General features: G+C 42.0%; 1 protein-coding gene across 1 annotated transcript in view; it reads right to left on the reverse strand.

Moving 5' to 3' along the window:
• Positions 1–10,055: 10,055 nt before the first annotated feature.
• Positions 10,056–18,493, reverse strand: part of LOC142497603 (kinesin-like protein KIF18B) — a 40,982-nt gene continuing 32,544 nt past the window's right edge. Inside the window, exons 13-16 of the mRNA XM_075605630.1 lie at positions 14,588–15,200; positions 13,628–13,738; positions 12,181–12,284; positions 10,056–11,701 (exon numbers count right to left, since the gene is read on the reverse strand). Coding sequence (XP_075461745.1) covers positions 11,568–11,701; positions 12,181–12,284; positions 13,628–13,738; positions 14,588–15,200 — 962 coding nt within the window. The 3' untranslated portion in view covers positions 10,056–11,567. The remainder of the gene's footprint in view (positions 11,702–12,180; positions 12,285–13,627; positions 13,739–14,587; positions 15,201–18,493) is intronic.

Consider the following 18,493-nt stretch of genomic DNA (forward strand, 5'->3'; position numbering starts at 1 on the left):
TATCTGGGCAGTTTACCCATTGAGCTGAGGAGGGGTTGGATCCTCTCAGCTGTCTATGTGTTTGTTTTAATAAATAATTACTAATTCTATCCCTTGTGCATCTTTTTTTTCTCAGTATATACACTTTCCCTTCTCTTCCATATTGACCCATCTGGAGGTATTTCTGAAGGCCTGATGCACATTGACGTGTGTGCGCGTATACAATACCCTCGACAGCCTCTGATTTACCACACTATATTTTATATTGCCGTGTTTCCCATATTTGGGGTATTTATACATATAAAATAGTTAAAAAAACTGTAAGCACAAATAATGACAAACAGACATATGCTACTAATGATTTTAGGTGAGAAATTAATTTTTTTGATGCAATCTTTCCATTCATTAAAAAAAATAAACTATTCTTTATGCATAGCTTCCATGGTGCACGTTTCATGTACAAAGATTTAACTGTGTAAATCTGTCTTGTCTTCTATTGACACTTCTTCCATTCATGAGTTGGAATATTACAAGGCGCTTGAGATACTCTATGAGACGAATAGCAGCAACGCAATGCAAAGGGGTTTGATGATTCTCAGATAATTGCCAGAGGTCATCCTCACCTCTACAATGCACCAGAGCCACACGATATTCAAGGAGAAGAGAGCAAAAGGCAAACCTGCCTTTCCTGATGAATGGAAGAGAACACTGCAGATGAATGAGCCAAGATTGAGCTCTTTTGCAGCCCCCAAGGGCAAAGCAATGACTGTTAGCAGTAAGAGGGAAGAATCATTTTACCCCTTCAGTGCCAAAGGGAATAAGATATGCAAAGGTAAACACATACATAATGTCACGTTCCTCTTTCTCAGGTTAGCAGTCCAGGAGATGTTCCTGGAGATAATCCTAGCCTCGGGGGGTGTTGTTTTGTTTTCCACATCGGCCTACAGCAGCAGTGTAAGACATAACATGGTTTGACATAACATTCAGTTAAAAGACATTTGGTTTATAACTGAGAAAAAGCTCAGGATTTAAAACAGGAAACATCATTGTCACAGCACTTCGTGGGGGCGGTTACCTGTAGGGTTCTTTCGATCATGTGTTATTTGTCGGTTTTAGCATTGCAGTAATACACTCAGAATTCACTTCTTGGGAGTCGTGCAAAAAGCCTGTAGCCACATGCTGAAGAGCATCATTCTTAATCAGTGTAATGAATTATTTCCCAAGATGACATCCTACTATTTTGCACCGGGTCATGGAAATATCCCCAAATAATGAATCAGGGGGAGCCAATGTACAGGGATCACTATGAGTTCAAAGGATGAATATATTATATCCTTGCGACTCCCATTTTTTTAGCTCACTACCAAATAGGAAGATGAAGATCTAATAGAGGCATGACTGTAAACAAAAAGAGAGATTCCTGCGCTCCTACCAATTAGGCTAAAATAAAATAATAATCCCATGAAAAAGGGTTATTTTGTTAAACCCTTTGGCCAAAGCATTTATAAGCCTGCATGCCACGACAAGGCATACCCGTATGCAGGAACCTACACTGAATATATGGCATAATTGTTCCATGGACTGGTGAAAAAATGTGTGAAAGCCCTGAAATAACCCTTTTTCATGAGATCATTATTTTATTTTAGCCTAATTGGTAGGAGCGCAGGAATCGTTCTTTTTGTTTTTCTATATGTAAGGCTTATCTTTTTACCAGCAGCAAACTTCTATAGGGAGGAGCGCGGTATTATGTACAGTTTATGACCGTAAACAACTTGTGTACCAGACATTTGGGTCATGGTTCAAGTTTCCGTGTAATTACTTATTTGTTAATAAATCTCGTTATTTAACATTCTGTTAAAAAGTCTCTGATATAAGAAGCGTCTTGTTTTGGAAGCATCACTCATAGGGGCTCCTGCACTGCCTCAAGCTGTCCCAGCCTTTGCCTACTCCCTTATGGTAGTAATCCAACCCCAGCATATAATTACAGGTTCAGTCGTGAGGCTGCCTTATTACTGTGCTGGCTGGGTGCCAGGCTGCTCACGGGCAGCACCCACTTCTCCCTCATTTTCAACTTTAATCATTTACATTCCAGGCTGGCACAGTTCCCAGTACACAAGTAGGAAACTCCAGTGGGGGAATGGCAGGCATTGGCAGGGCAGGCTTGCTCTCGCTTTCTGCTGCATGCGGATGGGAGGGGCAGGGTGCCTCCAACAACACGAGGTTGGGAAATCTCAGCCAACTCAAGATGCTCAGCAAAGCCCATCACACAAACTTCCCCCCAAGGTGTCCTCTGGCTCCATCTTCCCAGCCGCATACCTTTTTAGCTGCTTACTTGAGGCCACATGCCATGATTTTGTTGGAATTCCAAAGATACTTCCACGTCTCAGGTGGCGTTTCTGCTGAAATAAGGCTGGTAGCTTTTGTTTTGCTTATTTGCTTAGCAGCAATCTGTAAATAATGCTGGCAAACTTTTCATGGCTAATCCTTTTGCTGCTGGAGGGGCTTAGTACAGATTGCTCAGCAAGTAGGAGCAAATTTGTACTTACAGTGTGAGGTGTGCAGGGCAGTAATTACTCTCTCTCTCGCATTATTTACATTTATGTAGAACACTTCTTTCATTGCATTTTTTATTTCTTTTATTTATAAAATGTTTTCCCAGGAAGTAATACATAGTGTTACCTCTCGTTTTCAAGTATGTCCTGGGCATAGAGTTAAGATGACACATAATACATGGTACAAATACATAGTTACATTAAGTGAACAGGGTATACATTATATATGTAACCCATGTGTCACCCCCCCTCCCCCCCTCTGGGAGATTACACTGCTGCTACATGGCGTGTGGTGCATACCTGCTGGCTACAGTTGATCTTAGTCTCCCACATGATGGTAGGGGACATCAGAACAGGCTTCTGGGGTATAACTGATTCGTACTCAAGGTGACAGCGCCTCCATCTCGTGCAGACCCAAGGGATGAGGGGTGAAATCCCTGCAAGAGAACTCTGTACTCTCCCCCTGATTGGACACAAGGCCTGGTTGCACCGCCTTCTCTGTGACTAACTGAGGCTGCATAGAGGTGGGGAAAACCCATGATTACTCCTGGCAGCCTGCTTTTACTAGGGCTTACTGCCATATTGGACAAATAATGTATGACACCAAAAAACTCAGCCTATTATTCTATTATACATGTAAGTATACAGAAATTAGACAATTAGTGTTTACCAACAGGGATGTAATGCTTCTTATTGTTCAGTCTAATAAATTGCATATAAAGTGAAGCACCTTACGGTGATTGCTATGAGTACAATTAGATTTCCATATTTTGCCACCACGGAATCCAACATTCTCGTTATCTTTCACTGCCCTACTCACAGTTCCACTGTTTTAAGAGAACAATCCAAGCAATATCCTGTGTATGTTTAAATAAATCCGTTCTGTAGTATTAGATAATATTTACTATTTTTTTTTATTTTAAAATTCAACTCAATGCCCTTTCTAATGCGTTTTAATATACTGACCATCTTTTGATTTGTATAACAGGCTTTAAAGCAGCAGTCCAACCTGCCGGTTTAAAAAAAAAAAAAAAATCCCTTTAATATGTGCATCAATACAATCCACACAATGATAAGTAATTAGCTAAATTGCTGATCGATCGGCGAAGATTCCGCTCTGGGGTTCACTAAATGTCTCAGTGCAGCAGAAGTTGACCAAAGATGCAAAGTTCTGTGGGGAAGATCATGTGACCAGACAGCCACTAGATATAATTGGTGCACTGCTAGAGAGAGTGCAGGGCTCAAAAAGGGGTGGGCCAGAGCCTGTTTCAGAAGAGGAAGGGGATGTAATTTTGTAATTGGTTGCTATAGAAACAAAGAATGCTTGTTACATTGTTAATGTATTATAATGTCATTCAGAGTTGTTTAAAAATATTTATATATTTTCTCATAGTACAGAACTGATTTATTTAAAAAACAAAGCAAATACCAGGGGGCAGTAACCAGAGCTTTAATATTAAAAATGGCACGAAACAGGGATGCCCCTTATCCCCTCTCCTCTTTGCACTAACCATAGAGCCCTTGGCGGCCACAATTCGAAATAATATAGACATCCAAGGGATAGAAATTGGACATACACAATACCAAATATCCCTGTTTGCTAATGATATAATATTAACACTTTCAAAACCCCAAATTTCCCTCCCAAACCTACAAAAAGAGCTCTTAGACTTCGGAAACATATCAGGATATAAAATCAATAATGACAAATCCGAAGCACTAAATCTAAACATGTCAGAGCCAGAGGTGAAACTACTAAAGCTAAATTTTAACTACCGATGGAGCTCCTCCTATATCAAATACTTGGGAGTAAAGCTATCGGGGAGCTACCAATCCTTATACGACCATAATTATCCAGCCCTAATCAAATTAGACCTAGACAAATGGGGAGCGTACCAAATATCATGGATCGGGAGAATGATCTCAGTGAAAATGAACATACTCCCCAGATTACTATACTACTTCCAGACACTCCCGATCCGCATCCCTGGCTCAGAATTGAAGAACATCCAAAAACAAATTTTCCACTTTATCTGGCAGGGGAAGAAACCCAGAATCGCAAGGGCAGTTCTGCTTGCTTCAAGGGGGAGAGGAGGCCTGGGAGTTCCAGATATTGTAAGATACTATCAAGCCGCCCAGCTGCGATAGGTAGTAGTTTGGAACGCGGAACCAGGCCAATATTGCTGGCTAGACATAGAAATGCAATACGCTGGCACGCCTTCTCTGCCAGCATGCCTTTGGTCCCTGAGTAGGGAGGACTTGCAGAATAGCAAATTTAAATTAGGACCAATGAGGCACACATGGGAGACTTGGACGACAAGCAAATTTAAATTCAAGCTCACAACCACCAAATCTCAACTTACACCAATTATCCAAAACCCCAAATTCCCACATGGTTGTGAGCCCAGATAATTTGAGCAATTCACGACTAAAAAAATAAGGGCGATTGCCGACTTCCTGAGCATAGGAGAGTTCCTGAGTTACCAGAGACTACAAAACAAATACGAAATAAGGGGATTAAATGTCTTTAAATATCTCCAAATTCGGCACTTTATTCAAACAATATCACCAACGTTGGAATTTCCCCCTCTCACGAGCTTCGAAAGGCTGTGCAAGGAAACGACACACCAAAAAGGTCTCATAACACAAATATATGCAGAACTGGAAAGCGCAACAGAAGCCCCAGTTCATGATTACATGCGCTATTGGGCTGCAGAATTGGACATAGTTATAGACCGAGAGGATTGGGAAAGCATTTGGGAATCAGCCTCAGGAACTTCCATATGTACCACAATCAAAGAAAAAATATATAAAATACTATTTCACTGGTATCTTACTCCAGTTAGAATAAATCAAATCTACCCTCTGGCCTCCGACGTATGTTGGAGAGGCTGCAGACAAAAGGGTGACATGGCCCACATATGGTGGTCATGTCCAGAAATTCAGAAATACTGGGAAACCATACAGTCTTTAATTACAGAGGTCACAGACCTCACCATACCCATTGATCCGTTGACCTACTTGTTGGCCAGGCCAATTGAGAACATTGACCGTCCAACAAGAAAATTGATCTCCTTCATTCTCACGGCGGCTAGATGTGCGGTGGCGGCCTCGTGGAAGGTGTCTCCCCCCCCTAGGCAAACAGTCAAAAAAAGAATACAGGAAGTTATGTGGATGGCGAAACTCTCAGCCTTCCTAAAGAGGAAGACGGAATCTTTCTATACCACATGGGAACCATGGCTGACCCGAATGGCAGACTAAAGAGGGCTACCCCCAGTAAGTGACGGTCGTGATGTGGGAGGAACCCCCCATGGTGAACTGAGGAGGAAGGGCCCTCCCTTCCTCAGACCCCCCCCCAGCTCTCTCCCTGCCCCCCCCCCCCTTTTTCTCCCCCCCTCACTCTCTGTTTCCTATCTCACGCCAACCCTGCCGGCCCATGTTCTAAGGTCGGGGGCGCGTTGAGTCTTTCACTTTCACTGTTACAAAACCAAGAAAACCTTGTATTAGGCAATAAGATGTTTATTTGTTATTTACACAATGTATACCAAACAATGCCTAATAAAAAAATTTGAAACAAAAAAACAAAGCAAAAAAAACCATGTAGAATATTGCTTGGTCTGCAGCTTTAGCACACATCCCCAGCAGTGCAAAATCTTTGTAACACTTTCCTGTTTGCGACAATGTGTTGCAAATATTCCCAGCAGTTTGCTCTGCAAACCGTAACAATAGATAATGTTACCTTCGTAATGAAAGAATATATTGTAGCTGCCGAGTTACATGGCTGACGGATTGATTTGAAACTGATAGGCAACCATTTAGTGAACCCCGGGAAACAGGATGCTGATCAATCACGAGAAAGTGAATCGATCGGCATCTTATGTAATAAAATGCTGCATATACTAAAAACATTTTTTTTTAAAACTGCTCGGGTTGCCTCTTTAAGGAGTTGCTAAAATTTTCCCAATCACTGCAGGGCGGCTCATAATTGACCATTTTGGCTCATAGGAATTCTTGCTCATCACCAACTTGATGAACATCAGTATTAAATGTGGTAAATAAAAGAGTACCGCACTGAGGAAGTATATATCTGAGGACGTGACACCGAGCATCACAAAGGATCAGCGCTGCCACATGCTTCGGTTTTTCTTTGTGGGTTATGCCTCAACGAAAAGTTTTAAATACCTGTAATATAAAACATTGTGGATGTTCAGGTACGCCCCGCGCTTGGTGAGTGCATCAACGAAGAATTGCAAAAAGGGTTCAAGGAGTCTACAGTTTGAGATTGGCAACCTATTGCCAGAAATTACTGTAGAACCCAAGGGATGCCCCAAAAAGATAAATAAATGAAAAGAATAGTATTAAATCAACGAGTCTTTTAAAGGAGACTGGGGGACTCATAAATCGTATGTGAAATGTGACACACTGTGCTCATTTGCATGTCATTTCCCAGAATCCCTTGTGGCAGTGGAAGCACAGTATGCTGGGGGATAATGGTGAAAGGCGGGGTTGCAGACCTGTCTAAAACATGCAAATGAGCACACAGTAATATTTCCATTTGCTATAAACATGCATGAAATACAGAAGGTTTTATAGCCACAGTTGAAACTCATGTGACGAGAACTTTTCAGGAAATGTTTAAGCCTAAACCAACATTTCAGTATTTTCGTGGTAATGCTGCATGTGCAAGATGCCGAGATAAGAATTCAGGCAGAACGCCATAAAATACAACTTCCTAATAACTGAAGACTGGGCTTTCAAAAAATAGCAGCAGTAAAAAAAAAAAGAAGCCAAAAACAACTTCATTAAAAAAAAAAAAAAAGGGTTTATTACAAAATCCTCCACATCTGTGTCTTATTAACGGGTTACACTTGTAAAGGGGGTGGGGGAGGTTGTACAGTATTATACAGAAATATGTGGCCAATACTACAACATCAAAAAAAAAAAACCAATACGCACTTGTACACAGCCCTTGATAAAACAGAAATCACACTTGGGTTATGAATGGCTGGTTATTTGTCATAAAGACTATTCGCTGGTAGCTCTTGTGACGGGCTCTTGGCCAGATGGGGACCTGCCTCATTAAAGTACCAGTGGGGTCTAATGTACAACCAACTGCACATGGATCTTTTACCCTACACAACAGAGCAAGTCTGTAAAATCAATATACCAGTAGGAATAGGCACTAGCTGAAGTATTGGACAATGGACATATATATATAAATATAAAAAAAAGTATGAAATGTATATCGTCCAGCAGGCTTCTTCTCGGAATCCATCCTTAACACATTTACCCTGCACATCTGTATTTCTAAGAAAGGACCTAACTGCAAATAGGAATTGCGTGTGGGAAGCTATCAGAACTGGAGAAGACAAAGATCCTCTCTTTTTCTCGAACCATCTTCCCTCCACTATTTGCCAAAAGCAAGGTTAGAGACTGTTCATAAACTACAAATATATAGATGTGGAACTGTGTTTATTTGTATGTCATTTCCCAGAATCCCTTGCTGCAGTGGGAGCACTGTATGCTAGGTGATAATGGCGAAAAGCAGGGTTGCAGACTTGTGAATGTGAAAGCAATGGATGCGAGGTTTCTCTTTTTTTCTTTGCACACACACACACATTATATATATACAGTGTTCGACAAACCTATACATTTGCTTGCCCCGTGCGAGTGGATTTAACCCCCGGGCGAGTAAATATTGGCCCAAGCAGCACACGTTTGGTACTAGGTGGCGAGTAGATTTTTTTTGTGTGGCGAGTAGATTTTTTGGTGATTTGTCAACCAATATATATATATATATATATATATATATATATATATATATATTTATATACATATATATATAAAATATAACCCAGCTTAGAAATATGGCAAAGCAGGTATAAACCAAACTCACACTGATGATACCCATCAAGGTTAAAAATGTCTGTGAGTGGTTTGACTTGCTTTGCTCGTGCCATGCTGTGCTTAAAAGCTGTGCATTTGTTTTAATGGGCTCCATGTGTATGGATATTTCAGGCAAAAGGTGACACATTGTGTGCTCATTTGCATATCATTTCCCAGAATCCCTTGCTGCAGTGGGAGAACTGTATGCTAGGTGATAATTGTTGAAAAGCAGGGTTGCAGACCTGTCTAAAAAAATGTGAATGTGCTCAGAAGTGATATTCTTTATTGGAGATCTATATATATATATATATATATATAGGCATGTTGTCTCTGGGTCAAAGGTAGAGTAACATCAATCATACAACAAAGACACAAAGCAGCAATCCAGAATAAATAATAACAATATGGTAAATACAGAATGATGCACCTATGTTCCATCATAATGGGACTTTTCTTATGTGATGTTACATGATGTTGCCATTTGTTTATTAACATGCCCTTTTGTCATTCACCATCTACATATAGGTTAGACACAGAGGACCTTGTTCACTGAAAGTGAATGTGGCTAAGAGTTTCCATTTATTCCAGTACATAATGTACATTTTGGAGAAGTTAGGAGAACTATGCCCCCCTTTCTCCAGGGGGACAGTGCGTTCATCATTTCACTATTAAAGGAAAATGTTGGAAAGCAGTATATAACAGGAGTGGCCAACTCCAATCCTCAAGAGCCACCAACAGGTCAGGTTTTAAGGATATCCCTGCTTCAGCACAGGTGGCTCAGTCAGTCATTGACTGAGCCACCTGTGCTGAAGCAGGGATATCCTTAAAACCTGACCTGTTGGTGGCCCTTAAGGGCTGGAGTTGGCAACACCTGACATACACATTCACAGAAAGGATCTACGAGTTAAACCAATAATAATGGAGACACACACACACACACACACACACAGCTTTGCAACCATAAAAGTTACATTAACAATGGGTGGAATTCACGCTTAACATGCATTTGGAATGTGCCAACCCAGGAGACCATAATAATGATGAATACCAGTCACATGCATTCAAAGATTCAAACACATAGGATCAAGTGTTAGATGAACTTGACATTTTTGACTGGCTTTCTCCATCCAACTGTTCTTGACGGATAGGACTCAAACACTTCCCTTCAAAGGTTTACTTCATTATACAAAGTTTAAACCAGAGAAGCCCTACTTAATGATAACCCATTATTCTTTGTTATTATACCATTTTCCTAGGAATTTCAGGCTTCGCCATCACTTGACAGAGGAACTCTCCTGAAGACAGAATATGATACCCATCACCCCCTTTGAAATACAGATGTAAAAAGAAAGAAAGTGTGCTGCTTTTCTCCTGCAGGAATTCAGCATGCCTTGTCCCATGCCACCTCTTTCTCAATGTCGTGCAGGAATTCAGCTACTTATAGTATCTCATGAAAGTCGCCCGTCTGCTTTTGGCACGATACAGATCTGTAGGCAGCTGCTTCTCACACTCAATTCCGTGCTAAAGGAAGAGCCTCGGGTTACCTAGCATCAAATGAAACTTTTTAAGGCTTCCTACTCCCGTGCGTCAATGGATCACACAGACGGACTGAAAAAAAGGCTTGCAAGTCAAAGAATAGATGGAGTGAGTAAAGGTACAAAATTTAATTCAGCGTTTTAAACGTAGATTGTTGTGCAAATTCCCCTTCAACACATTCAGTGCAGTAAAGGCCCCATCCGGTGAACCACTTAAAACAACATCTTATACGCTTTATCTATTCATATAAAGAGGAAAATGTAAAACAGCCCATACTCATTTAAATATGTACAAGTGGTAAGGCATCGACTGAATTAAGAATATAAAATGTATTTCATTTAAAAAAATAATAATAATGAAAGCTTGTTATAACCACAGATTAAGATTGCAATATAGAAACTTAACCGGCTTAGCATGGTGCCTGCTTCATAAACACCAACAACCTACGTCTTTAATGCACCTTTGAAGCAAAACCAGGCCTTGGAAGCCCATGTAAAATATCCAGCAATTCCAGCTCGGTCCAGTACAAAGAACCACCGCCTGCAAATACTATTATACTATAGTTTTCTACCAGACTAATTTGGCTATTAGAAGCTATTGGGGAGAGACAGAGAAAAACATGGTAGAGTTTCATAGCAAAGTCATTCTTAACTCCAGTCCCCAAGACTTCTCTCCCCCTTCCCAACCGGTCAGGCTTGAAGGATATCCCAGCATCAGGACAGGTGACTCAGTTAGAATGACTGACCCACCTGTACCTGTGCTGAAGCAAGGATATCCTTAAAACCTGATCTGTTGGAGGTAGGGGGAGGGGTCTTGAGCACCCCTGTCATAGCACATGGAGGTTATAAAAAAAAAAAAAAAATGAATGGGAGATGTCATTTTAAGATGTAGCCTAAAGAAATGCTGCAGATTTTATAATTCACAAATAATCTTTAGGACCTGTCCGAAGTGACTTTGAAAATAAAAGGACTCGTGATTTGTGATGTCGTTCAGGACGCTGGAGTGCGTTTGAAACGGGCTACTATTCCTTCTGATTTTCGTGGAGTAGCACAAATCTGTCCTTTCCTATGGAAAACATTGGGCGTAAAAGAGGAGACATGGACAGGTTTGTGTAGCTCTACAAGAGGAGGTCACAAGAATGTGTAATGAGTATCACAACACTATAGGCTTCCAGTGTCAAAGAACACCACAGGTCAAGGATAGCTGCCTTCTGAACCCGGAGTATAAACTAAGGATGTATTATTTCATTTCAGCTATATTTTTGTATAGCTCTAGTACTGTACAGTCAGATATTTTAACAAAAGATATAATTTAATCAGAATGTAACCTGCATTTAACAAACAGTCCAATTTCCAAGGATAGGATTCTGCAGCTCTTACAAAAGGTATGCCACAACACCACAGCCCTTTATCCAATCTCGAATGGTGTAATCTGGTGTTTCAGAATTGACTCAGGTTTACCGAGGTGAGGAGCTGCTAACGCCAACATAGCGCTAGCAGCCGTGTGGAATTCATCGCAATGTAACCTTTCCAAGCAGAAGGAAGGAGACAAAAGATAAAACGAGAGGACAATGTACAGCTTTCTGAGACAATGGGTCCATCACGATGGGCATGTTTATACAATGCACTTCTGACTTAGTGACTGCATGAATCGGGTCATAGGAGCTGCTGGTAAGGATCTGCCAAAAGCCACGGCCCCCCTTCCGGTCCTCTTCCCACTCTGACCACGGGGGCTGCAGGAAATGTTTTCTGGAGGGAAAAAGTTCAAAGGATCCAAAGTTACAACAAGAAAACAAATTCATCTTCATAAGCACTGCTAATCTAACTTGCATTACAGAGACATGCCATGCATGCCAGTCACAATATGTATTACCATTCGTTTTGTACAATGCTTAGTAGTAGTCATTCGAGGTGTAAAGTGCCCCCCTTCCTCCTCCTGGAACATCTTTAAATTACACACTTTGATCTCCAAATTGTATTTAAGAAGAATGATTATTAAATGTGAAATGTCAATATAATTGGTCCTCTTTGGGCAGAAATTAACAGGACTCCACAGTGACAAGTAGCAGATAATTTGGAATAGAATGAAATAACAGCTCTCTTCCAGAACCTGAGCTGTCAAGCTGTCCATAGCTGGGGGAAGTGACAGATGACTGTCAGGACATACCCCCTACAAGCCTTGTCAGAGGGTCCAGATTTCCCACCTTCTAATAAATGAACCAGCTCACCTGCTATGGTTTTCGGCTGTTGTATCTTCTTTACTGTGGTCCCGTACAGCCTGACGATATGGCTGTTGCTGAGGGTCCCATTCACAGCACGAGAAGTGGATGTACTGCAAGGGGACAGATATTGGTAATGGTCACACCGGAGGTTTATGGACCAGTCTGCTCTCACATGTCACGCGAGAGATTAGGGTGGAGATTCACAAGCCTCAGATGATGGATAATGTGATCCTGCTTTAATTGCAAATCAAGTCAATGACAGTTAACACTGGATGGTGGTGTAATAACCCATACCTAATCCAAGCAAAAAAATCTAGGTATTAAACACTATTGCTGAAATACATTAATAAAATCCTTTGAAGTACCAGGAATTTCTAAGAAGCAGTACCACTTGGCTCATAAAAAAAAAAAAGTTTGTTTGAGAACACCAGTAATATCCTCATCCTCGGCTTGGAAATTCAGAAGGTGCTTCTTTTCAGCGGTGTTCCGAAAAGGAGAATGAATATCTGTCACGTGTTACCTGCCTGTCAGAGGGCCAATCAGTACGGGGACCCCCTGGGGGGGGAGGGGTGTGCTGGTAGAAGGTCCGCAGGTTTAAAGGTTCCGATCAAACAGGCCAGTAGGGAGCCGTAAGGGATAATGTCACAGTTTCCTTTTGGCCCGCGAGACGCTGGAGCTTTAAATCTGCCATTTCTATAGCAGCCCAGCCAGAGCGGATACGGTCACCCCAACGGAGGCAAGAATTTCGGGAAACAGGGGTTCCCCAGAGCAGAAATTAACACAGTTAAGCTCCAGAGACCCCCTGCTTCAAACAATGCTTAAAAAATAAATAAATAAAAGCAGGATTGCCGCTTTAAAGGGGAGAGAGGGATCTGCTTAGACATCAGTGTCAACCATTATTAAATCTGATCTCCGGGGTGGGGCACACAAGGCTGATACTCACCAGATTGGCTGGGCATTTGAATTATTTATTTTTAAAAAAAGGTATCAGTCACCTATTTTTAACCTTTGAAAGGGGCAATCCGACCTTGGACAGAAACGAAGGACGGGGGCAAGTAAAGAAAGGGTCAATGTCGCCGACAACGTTATAATATCGGACAAGAATCTTAAAAAAAAAAAAAAATCGATATTTTTAACTTTCACGTTTTTTTTTTTAAATGATGTTCGGCAAATTCTCATCACTAAGACATTTTGTCTTTTTCTTCTTTGTTTACAAAACATTATTATGGTGCCATCATTAGTAAAAACAGAACAACAGACGTAACTGAATTCTGTGTTCCAGACAAGTGTTTCATAGTCATTTTTCACACAACAGAAAGTAGTAAGCCAGGTACCTTAAAAGGTGATTAAATCTTTCTCCGACAGCCACTTACACTGCCTCTTTAAACATACAATGCTATTAGTTCACTCTGGTCCTAGGTGGAACAGCTCCTTTGCTTTGGACCTGGCTCACCTGATAGAGCGTCTTCTCCTCAGCGAGTAGGATTTAGTGGCAGGTGCCATTTGCGTAGCATTTGGGCGTTTTACAGAGAGACCCTTCATGGTGAATACAGTGACATCAGAACTGGGAACAGAAAGCATTTTGTACATTAACATTTTGTATATCAACTCCAGTCCCGAGACCCCTCCCCCCAAACAGGTCAGGTTTGAAGGATATCCCTGCTTCCGCACAGGTGGCTCAGTCGGAGACTGCAAGGATATCCTCAAAACCTGACCTGTTGGGGAGGAGGGGGGATATATTGAGCACTGGAGTTGCACATTAACCAATTTGCGGTGTGTGTAGAAACCGTGTTCCCTTCCATTTAATCAAAAAATAACTCCCTAGCTGGTCCATTAAAAAGCATCAGAGCCGACAAGAGACTTCCCTCCACTAAATACAAAAGGGGAAGGACGCCGGAAACTACGTATCCACAGAACAGATAAAGCATAGAAAGTTCAAAAAGGGACAGCAGTTACCATGAGCTCTGATGGTATTTCTAATTCAATTTGTATTCACAGCTAATGTGGCTGCCAAAGGCTACTATGAAGTGTTAGAAACCCATGCACGGTCATATTTGCCAAAACTTTTCACCAAGCTTTCATAAACGGGATGCTCTGTGACTGCTGCCAAGCAGAGGGGGGTTGAAGAAAAATTAACCCTATGTAAAAGCAAAGTCACTAACCAGAGGTTATTGTAAAGTATTGCATTACCATATTGCTATAGAAAGTGCTTTTGAACAACAGTGCTTAATAGTTATTCAATGCATACTACCTGCATGCATATTACGCGAAATTTACAGCTGCAGATATTCATGGAGGAGAAATAAAGGAGCTACAGGTCCAATTAGAAATACTAAAATCACACATTTTGGAAAAACATGCATGAAATGAAAAAATAAATAATGATAATAATAGCCCCTATTGCATTACCAACCTTTTCCCAAAGGTGCTGTCCATGTGCTGAACGCCAACATTTTCCCAGCCAGGAAACCCAGAGGTTCCAAAAATCACAGTCTTGTTTAGCTCAGGTGCTAAACAGCACTCCTCGGACATATCAAATGTTGTATTCAAGTCGTTTGCTGCCTGGGCTGTTACAGGTACAGAGGTGTGGTTCTGCATGGCAGACGTGCCCAGGGGCACACGGCTCTTTGTGGGATTAAGGAGCAGATTCGGTGTTTTTTGCATGGTGTATTTCGTGGTGCAGTGTGAAGACTGTTTCAACTTGGGTTGGCTAGGAGGGGGTTGACTAGTTTTCCTAGACAATAGACCTGCACTGGGTCGGAGGGCTGGCTGGCTTCTGCTGGGGATTGATGTTTTTCTTGGCCTCTTAATTTGCACATCTGGCGTGCTGGAAAGTGCTGAACCATTAGCTTTGGATGATGTGCTTGCTTCTGTTTGCCGTCTCCTCTTCGCAGGTACAACAGGGCTTCCGAGTGTGGGACCGACATCTGGCAGAAGCTCTTGCCAGCAGCGTTTCACCGGTTGCCTTTTCCTGATTGGGGTTACAGGGGCAATGTTGGACTCCTGTTTATCAACAGAGACTACTCCTGAAAGAACAGAGGACAACTTTCACAACTGTGAAACAGGACCTTTGCAGGCAGTATAAAGAGAATCCAAATGTTAATTAGTTTATTATCACAGACTGCAGGGACAATACATTGAGACATGTGTTCTTATATGACAATTGTTAAATTAAATGGGTATTATTGTAACCTTCCACACTTCTGATCATACTTTATAACGCACTCAAGTTTTGTCGGGTGCTGTTGTCGATGGACAACAGATTGGATTGTAAAAATCACACAATGAAAGGTTTATTGAATCAAAATATTGGCTAGACACAGACCCATGTCCTGGCTTCGAAAGAGAAAACACTCCATTTATTGTAGTGCTCTTTTGGAATTGTCCCTGTATTGTAAGTAGTAACATAGGAGGGAGAGGGAGCAGGGGGTATGATACCTTTAATTGGACCAACAAGTAGTTGATATGTTACAAGCTTCCGAATCCGTCAGGGTCCTTCATCGGGTATGGCAGAAATACAGAAACCCAATATTATATACAGTGTCAGGAAGAGGGATATCTGGTTGCAATGGATGTTGAGAGGAAGTGGCAAATAGGACAAGCTAGAAACAGGTAGCCGAGTGTGAAAATAAAGACATAAAAGGCTTTTCTTGATTGAAATGTAGTGTAAGTATGCATTTTAAACATGTTTAGGCTATTTTCTTTAATGTGTAGCCTTAATTTAAGGTCTCCAAGCTGGAAAATGAAGTATCGTCTTTTTGTACTATGACACACTGCTATATTTGTGCTCATAGTAGCAGATGTTCATTATACACTTGCATTTGACTTCCTGTGGTCACGGTGTGCACTTACAATTGAATATAAAAGGTGGCCGGGCGTGGCCATGACGTCACGTGGCCGGTTCGCCCGCATTGGCTGAACCGCAGCCAATGTTTGGCCGCCGCGACAAAAATCTGGTCTTTTGGCCAAGGCGGTCGCGCATCGCGCACGCCATCTGGGGCCTGCCCCATAGAGGGCTGTGCCTTGTGTGCGTCCCGCGTGCAGCCGTGGCCACTAGGGACCTAGCCTAACATGATGTGTCTCCTTCAACACAAGGCAAATTTAAGTAGCTCTGTTCACATCCAAGTCCTCTCCCCGGACAGTCCTCTTACACTACCTCCCATTCACTCTACTCTGACAATGACACCATCCTATTCCCCAAGACTCAGCCAACATCAAACAACTACACCAGCAGGAGGCGTTACTGTCTGTGCCGGCACGTAAAGGGGCAAAATGACAACACAATTATAGCAAACTCAAACAATTACTGTAAACCAGTAAAACCAGTTCTGTTTACTCCTCACCAGTATGCAAACAGGGGATACCAATCCCACTCAATACTAGTGCAAATCCATTGTAAGTGGCGGCTGAACCGCAGTCATTTTGTAATGTGCATACATCGGCTCTACTGGAGGAGGGTCTGAAACTGGGAGAGCCTATGTAGCTGTGCCCAGCACCAAACCCCAAGATTCGCATGCAGATCAAAGCTACACGTGCCATGGGCAGATCCAGCTGGAACTAAGTGGCACATGTAAAGTGACCTGTTGGTAACTAGCAGAATAAGTGACCAAACTGTCCAAGTTATCAGGATAACAACAAAAGTACATTTGTGTAATCATTCCAATTGAATAAGAGTTGGGTTAGGTCAGAGGTGGCCAAAACCAGTCCTCCAGGGTCATCAACAGGTCAGGTTTTAAGATATCCCTGCTTCAGCACAGGTGGCTCAATTAGTGGCTGTCAATGACAGTCACCTGTGCTGAAGCAGGGATATCTTAACACCTGACCTGTTTGTGGCCCTTGAGGACTGAAGTTGGGCTCCCCCGAGTTAGATGGTCTACTTGATATAATTTACCTCTGGCATTTTTCTTTTGCATAGTTCAATGTAAAGTGACCAAAATCACTGCATATTTATAAAAGTGGATGGGAAAAGCAGCTCCCCTCCTGCCGTTTGCAAAGGAGCTGCAAGTGGTATATGTTCTTGTAACCAGATTTGCTTATTAAAGAAAAAAAATGTCATAAACCCTCCCATAGCCCCCTTTCCTCCACCTAAAACCACAATTACTTTTTGCAAGTCTGGTTTAGCTGGTGGGAATGTGTGGGCATTGGAATAAAAGAAGCTGGCTACTAACCAGGAGCAGACTGTCTGAGTCATGAACAAAGGAAACAGCAGAGGCATACAGTATGAGGATTAATTCCAGGGCTCCCATACAATAGCCAGATACAGAAATGTATGGAGAACACGCCAACGTACCTAAAAATCATTTACCTTCAAAACACAGCAACACTGTAAATACAGATCTTTAAAAAGTCCTAATAGGATGTTCCTTTGGTGTAACCCTCCCTGCCCGGCTCCTAGGGAGTTTACATCCAATGTCTCTTATCTTGGGTTGAAGAAAGAGATGGGCACACGGACTTTGCTAATCATCAAAATGTATTGTGCCAAGAACTCCAACGTTTCGGCTGTGAAAACCAGCCTCTATCAAGGTGAGGGCAGTTCTTGGTACAATACGTTTGGATGATTAGCAAATCCGTGTGCCCATCTCTTTCTTATCTTCATTGCTGACTGTTTGGGGACCTTGGACGCCCTCGTGAATTTGAGAACCGGCAGCTAAGTTTTTTGTGCATTCTACAATGTGCCCGCATTTTCCCCTGTGTCTGTTCTTATCTTGGCTCGCTCAGTTTTGATTACCTGGTCAGGGTGCTTGGTTCGTGCAGGCTGGGCGTTGGTAATGCAATGATGGGCGCCAGAAACTTTAGCATCTTTATTAAATCACCATCGATAACATCTCATTTACACGATATGCATGACTTCGTGTATAATATCATCACTTATCTGTATGTGCTGCCTGTATCCTCTTCCCTAGCTGCCCCCTATCTCGGCCCACTAGGAGGGTGCTGAGGACCAACTCCTGTTAACCAATTGATCCCTCTGCTGTATAGCATCGATAATACTCCATCGACATGCAGTTGATGTGGTCTGCCTAGATTTTGCAAAGGCTTTTGATACGGTTCCACACTAGAGGTTGGTGTACAAAATAAAGCAAATTGGACTCGGTAAAAATATATGCACCTGGATTGAAAACTGGCGGAAGGACAGACAACAGAGGGTTGTCATAAATGGAACTTTTTTAGGTTGGGCTAACGATGTGAGTGGAGTACCTCAGGGATTGGTACTGGAACCAGTGCTTTTTAACTTGTTTATTAATGACCTTGAGGTTGGCATAGAGAGCAAAGTCTCCATCTTTGCAGATGATACTATATTGTGTAAGGTAGTAGAATC

This window comes from Ascaphus truei, chromosome 6, assembly GCF_040206685.1.
Source record: "Ascaphus truei isolate aAscTru1 chromosome 6, aAscTru1.hap1, whole genome shotgun sequence".
NCBI lineage: Eukaryota > Metazoa > Chordata > Amphibia > Anura > Ascaphidae > Ascaphus > Ascaphus truei.